The sequence below is a fragment of the Triticum dicoccoides genome, chromosome 3A (assembly GCF_002162155.2).
Source record: "Triticum dicoccoides isolate Atlit2015 ecotype Zavitan chromosome 3A, WEW_v2.0, whole genome shotgun sequence".
NCBI classification, from domain to species: Eukaryota; Viridiplantae; Streptophyta; class Magnoliopsida; order Poales; family Poaceae; genus Triticum; species Triticum dicoccoides.
Genome location: NC_041384.1, coordinates 125,046,215 through 125,049,201, shown reverse-complemented (window position 1 = coordinate 125,049,201; position 2,987 = coordinate 125,046,215). Strand labels below are relative to the sequence as shown.

At 48.6% G+C, this 2,987-nt stretch overlaps 1 protein-coding gene across 1 annotated transcript; it reads left to right on the top strand.

The window, feature by feature from the left end:
- Positions 1-421: 421 nt before the first annotated feature.
- On the top strand, positions 422-1,251 carry LOC119267533. The gene has a single exon (XM_037548930.1). The coding sequence runs from the start codon at positions 579-581 to the stop codon at positions 1,026-1,028; it is 450 nt and encodes a 149-aa protein (XP_037404827.1). The 5' UTR covers positions 422-578; the 3' UTR covers positions 1,029-1,251.
- Positions 1,252-2,987: the final 1,736 nt, after the last annotated feature.

The window sequence follows — 2,987 nt, the reverse complement described above, 5'->3', positions numbered from 1 at the left end:
CATTATTCTTGAATTTATTTCAGAATTTTCAGCGATGCGCTTTCAGTGGGAGGAGACGTTTTCGTCGACGACGAGGCGCCTATGATGACTTTGTAAATCTCAAAATGATATGCCGGCTCAGTCTCTCAGAGATGTTCATAGGGGTGAGATATGTTGTCTGACTTCATAGAGATGAGACGTTTGTGTCTGTACTGATGTTAAAAAAAGGCATCCGTTATTAAACCCCGGAGGCGACATAAACCTGCACGATTCATTATGCAAGGGGAACAAGTTCAAAAAAAAAAGGAGCAAGAAAACCACCAACCGCACGCCGGCGTGCGTGCGTCGGAGAGCCGGAGACCCAACCATCTTCCTCCCCACGCGTTAATAAACTCTCGCCTTAAATCCCCTCACAACCGTCTTCCTCGCCATCCCGGAACGAAAAGCACCAAATCCAGCTATAAAGTCCGCCCCTCCCCACCCCCAATCCCACAACAGCAAACCAAACCCCCTAAGACCAAAAAAGGCCCCAGCAACTCCAGCGCGTGGAGTTGAATCTGAGTTTACTTTGAGAGATTTGATTGGTTCAATCAGTCGAGATGGCGCAGGCGATCGAGGCTCAGAGGGAAGGCGCGGAGGTGTATCACGGCGCGGCGCTGTGCGCGGAGAAGGCGGTGGAGCTGCTGGCCGAGACCAACATGCCGCTGGGCCTGCTGCCGCTGGCGGACATCGAGGAGGTGGGCTACAACCGCGCCACCGGCTTCGTGTGGCTGCGCCAGAAGAAGGCGCTCACGCACACCTTCAAGCAGATCGGGCGGCAGGTCTCGTACGGCACCGAGGTGACGGCCTTCGTCGAGGACCGCAAGATGAAGCGCATGACCGGGGTCAAGAGCAAGGAGCTCCTCATCTGGATCACCCTCTGCGACATGTACATCGACAAGGATGACCCCTCCAAGATCACCTTCAAGACGGCCACCGGGCTCGGCAGGACCTTCCCCGTCTCCGCCTTCGGGAAAGAGGACTGCAAGGAGGCCGCGGTGGGCAAGTAAGTGAGGACGGACGGCATATATACTCTACAAAGTTGGATGAAGATTGAAGAGTGTTCAAGTTCAATTTATAAGTACCTCGGTCTGGGTTTATTAGCCCTATTGTATTTTGGGTCAACATTTGACCATTGATTTACTTACCAAAAAATAAGTTATACTGTTTATCATAAAATAGTATCATCGGAAGCTTCTTTCGAATAAGAATTCAACAATATAATTTTTGTGACATATAACTTGTATTTTGTTTGTCAATTCTATAGTCTAAATAAGACACAAAATACAAGAGAGACCAACAAACCCGGACGAAGTACAAAATTACGAAGTAATTTATGAATGTAAATCATTATATAATGTGCTATTTAGATGAACACCATTCATTTGAATATTATTACCTCTGTCCTAAATTAGTTGTCTTAAATTTGTCTAGATACGAATGTGTTGACATGTTTTAGTGTTAGATATATTTGTATCTAAATAAATCTAAGACAATTTGGAACGGAGGAAGTATCTTTTTTGTCTAGGTCCCAAATGGTTATATTATTGATTTATTTTTTACAAGTGCACATTACACATCATTGCTAACATCCATGAATTATTTCATATATTTAGAAATCGGGAAAAAAAGAGAGAGAGTATGGGTTGTACCCGATCTAATTTTTGAAAAAAGGCCTCTTAGGGCATCTTTAATACCGTGCTGCAAAACGCCCGCAAATGTTCAAACCGGCTTGTTCAGATGATTTTTGTCATCCAACATGGTGTCGCATACGTTCGCGGACACATCCACGTGTCCCAATTCCCGCAAACCCGATACAAAGTTAGGGGGGGTTTGCGGGATTCCGGACCTCCTCTACGTAGAACTCCGACAACTTCGGCCGACCCGAAACCCCACTCAGAGCCCATGCATTTGGCCACATCTGCACCAGTTCCGTGACAAACCCCGCATATTCCCACCCTTTTAGTCAATCGTTATCGCCCTCCACCCTTGTTCCCACCCTTACTCCGCCTAACTGCCACATATATTTGTTCGTACCATTGTCGGAGCTGGAGGAGGATCCATATGTGGTGGCCACCCGAGAGATCAACTCAGCGAACCGCAACATGCGTCGTCGCGTCTAGAGGAGCAATGAGAAAGTGGCTTTGGTGGCCGGCCACCCATCACCTCCTAAGAAGGATAGTGGTCCGGGGTGGGGCAAGGAGCCAAGCGGGCATGTGGTCCGTTGTCGCCACCTCCGATGCACTCGCTGACCTGACCAATGAAGATGCAGCCACTGTTCAACTACGCCGCAGCGTAGCTCGGTCAATATCACCCATCCCCGATCACTTCCGCAACTTCCGTGCCATGGTACGTCGACCTGAACGCTCCCATCCACTTCCGTGAGTCGACATCGGTGCAACTTATCCGGTTGCGGACGCCAGGCGTGGATCCATTGGGCACCCTCTCTCTATTCACCGATAGGTCTCAACTGGGCATGACACCGGCGGATCACAGAGGGATGTTGGACATCATCCATGACAGATGTGGCTTCAAGGATGGACAAGTTGATGATTCCTAGTCGAAGACGTACACGGAGCAGTCGTGTACACTCAACAGTCGGGTATGTACAACAAGCAGCCAGGAACGTACACCCAATAGCCATACTCGTACGCCGAGCAGACGTGCCTTGATCTAGACGATTGGTTGGCCGGTGGCAACCCAAAGAAGATGGGGAGCAGAGAAAGTTTTAATTTGAGGGAGGTTGAATTGTTGCGTGATGCTTGCTTGGCCACTAGTGTCGATCCGTTTTAAGGAATGGAACAAAGGGGCTCAACATTTTGGTCCAATGTACAAGAACTTTGATCCCTACCGTATGGAAGTGGCACGAGACCGTTTGCCAAAGTCGGTCACCTATCATTACACCATCCAAAAGTCTGTGAGCAAGTATTGCGGCCATCTTAATACATTCATAAACCGGTGGCCAACTA

What these genes read in the sequence shown, in the direction of transcription:
- LOC119267533 (XM_037548930.1), top strand. Translation starts at nt 579, where the DNA reads ATGGCGCAGGCGATCGAGGCTCAGAGGGAAGGCGCGGAGGTGTATCAC.